A 2,866-nucleotide genomic window follows, 5' to 3' on the forward strand; every position below is an offset into this window, starting at 1 on the left:
TCACATGGAATTAAGTCAGGCTATTTTCTGGTTGTGAATCTCTTGTGAATAGAAAGTTTGAGTTACCTCTATCACTGTGGCATTGCACTGACATTAAAGCAGAGCAGTTATACAATTCTATTTTAGTAGAATTCAACCCAAAATGTCCATATTAAATGATATTAATTTTATATGTAATTTTTAATTCTTCCTGTTTGCAAGTGTGACTTGGGAACCCATTCTAAACTGATTATTTAAAAATATTTCTCAAATTTATTGCATCTTTCTGGTCAAAAGCAATCTCTTTCTTGTTAGAATTTTTCTGAAAGCTTTCTTCACATCTTTGTTTCTCAGGGTGTATATGAGAGGGTTTACCAATGGAGTGACCACACAGTAGAACACTGAGATCACTTTACCAATAGTGAAGTTGTACTTGGCTGGAGGGCGAACATAAGCAAAGATAATGGTGCCATAATAAATGGTGACCACAGTGAGGTGGGAGGCACATGTGGAAAAAGCTTTCCTCTGAGCTTTTTGGGAAGACAGCTTGATTATTGTGACCACAATGTATCCATAGGAAAACATAGTGAGAAGGAAAGAACTTAGAATCACAACAGATGTACATGTGTAGCCCAAGGCCTCCACCAAAAATGTATCAGAGCAAGACAGTTTAAAAATGGGGTCTGAGTCACAAAAGAAATGGTTGATCTTCTGGGGGCCACAGAAGCTTAGATGGGAGATGAGTATAGTAGGTAGCAGAGGGGCAATGAAGCCCCCAATCCATGATCCAGCTGAAAACTGCAGGCACACCCGAAGACTCATGAGAACTGAATACCTTAAAGGGCTGCAGATGGCCAGGTACCGGTCATAGGCCATCACTGCGAGCAGGATGCACTCTGTAGCTCCCATGGAGAAAAAGAAGTAGTACTGGGTTATACAACCAAAAACAGAGATGGTAACAACCTGTGCGAGGCAGGTGGCCAGCAACTTAGGCACCGTGGCTGTGGTGTACCAGATCTCCAGGAATGACAGATTTCCTAAAAAAATGTACATGGGTGTTTGGAGTGCGACATCCGTGAGAACAATGAAAATAATAAGAGTGTTTCCCATGAGGGAGAGCAGATACACAGTGAGAAATATCACAAACAAGGTGAGCCGCAGATAGAGAACACTAGAAAACCCAAGAAAAATGAACTCTGTCACTGCTGTTTGGTTTGTTCCATCCATATCTCATTGTCTCTGATCTGAAATAAGCCAACAAGTCCAGAATATGACATATGAGCAAGAATGGAATATTTATTTATTTATTTATTTATTCATTATTTCATTATAAACCTAGACTCAATAATAATAAAAATTAATTGCTAAAAGAAACATTTTGAATTTTTATAAAAATTTTCCCTGAATTAGTTCATTTGATTTACAAAATAATTTTCCATAGTAAATAGTATAATAATTCACTTTTAAAGGAAAGAAATTGAGCTAGAAAATATATTTCTCACAGTTATATCCCTTTAAGTGATGTAACTTAAAACAACAAGGTAGGTTGTTTTAAAAGACCATAGTACCAGCTAATACATCAAATGTGGCTGCTGGAAGAACATGGCTTTATTCCACCACTATTTCACATACTTGCATTAGAAAATGGTGAAGGTTAGATCTGCAACATGTAGATCAGGAGCTAGTGGATGGGGTGGAACTCTTATAATGGAACTCGTAGGCATAGCTATTGTCTTATGACAATAAATGTATTAACTTTGTGACCCCTGTTATACACCGTCATTTAGGGTTTGGTTGGAGATTGATAGACAAGTAACTTCTATCTCCAGAAAATAAGAGAGTAAGGTTCTACAATTGTGTGGAAATAATTTTTTGTAAGTATTCTTTTAAACTTCCTAATTTTGACTTTTTTTTATTTTTAGAGTCATTCTATTCACTAATTTTCCTGCATAAGTTAGGAACAGTGAAGAAAATAACTTTGATGTCAGAAATTCTTTCATTCTTCAAGGAACGTAGAATTTGTTTCCATTGAATCATTAATGTGAAATAACATTTAATATAAGATATTACTAAGTGTACAATATAGTATTCAGAATTGTAGTTTTTTAACTTTTTCTGCCAAAATATAAAAAAAATAGGCTTAGAATTTATAATTTAAGAAAACAGTTGGAGGAAAGAAGTGGGACTATTTTAAAAACATTTTTCCTGAGTTGATTCTTTATTTCCATAAGAAAAATATTAACATTTAGATGATAAGTGTAAGATCAAAAGTCCAAAGTATTTTTTATTGCTTTTATAAAATAATTATTTAATGGACATTTTTCTCCTAGTATTAATATAAAATGAATAAATAACTGTTTGAAAAAGAATATCAATAGAGCTGTGGCAAAAGAATCAGGTCTATATCATCCCAAAGAGAAAAAATTCCTTTTCTCTTTTTAAAAGTTATCATGGTTATTTAATTCTGCCTTTATCAAAAATAGGGTTACACATGTTATATATAACTGTTGGAGGAAACTTGGTGGTAGAAAAAATTAATTTTAAATCATTTAATGCTTTTATACAAATAAAATATTTAAATACAAAGATAAACTTACACGTTTTTAAGATTAGTTTATATATTTAGTTTATATTATTTTATATGTCTATAAGTTTATATATGTTTATATAATTTATATTATATATATTTATATATTTAATAGTTTAAAATTCTTCAAAATTTAAAATTTAACGTATAAATTGTTGAAATTTACTTATTATGTTTTTTTTAAGCTTATTTTTTGAGAAAGAGAATGAGAATGAATGCCAGAGGGGCAGAAGGAGAGAGTGAGAATCCCAATCAGGATTTGTGCTGTCAGTGCAGAACCTGACATGGGGATTGATCCCA

General features: G+C 32.6%; 1 protein-coding gene across 1 annotated transcript; it reads right to left on the minus strand.

Annotated features, from left to right (window-relative positions):
• Window positions 1–252: 252 nt before the first annotated feature.
• LOC109259549 (olfactory receptor 6F1-like) lies at window positions 253–1,206 on the minus strand. Its single transcript, XM_019437148.2, has one exon. It carries the CDS (start codon window positions 1,204–1,206, stop codon window positions 253–255), a length of 954 nt encoding a protein of 317 aa, XP_019292693.2.
• Window positions 1,207–2,866: the final 1,660 nt, after the last annotated feature.

The sequence above is a fragment of the Panthera pardus genome, unplaced genomic scaffold (genome assembly GCF_024362965.1).
Source record: "Panthera pardus isolate Hobbes unplaced genomic scaffold, ASM2436296v1 HiC_scaffold_1, whole genome shotgun sequence".
Lineage (NCBI taxonomy): Eukaryota > Metazoa > Chordata > Mammalia > Carnivora > Felidae > Panthera > Panthera pardus.

Bases quoted from the DNA above. Each gene is read 5' to 3' on its own strand.
- LOC109259549 (XM_019437148.2), bottom strand. From the start codon at position 1,206: ATGGATGGAACAAACCAAACAGCAGTGACAGAGTTCATTTTTCTTGGG.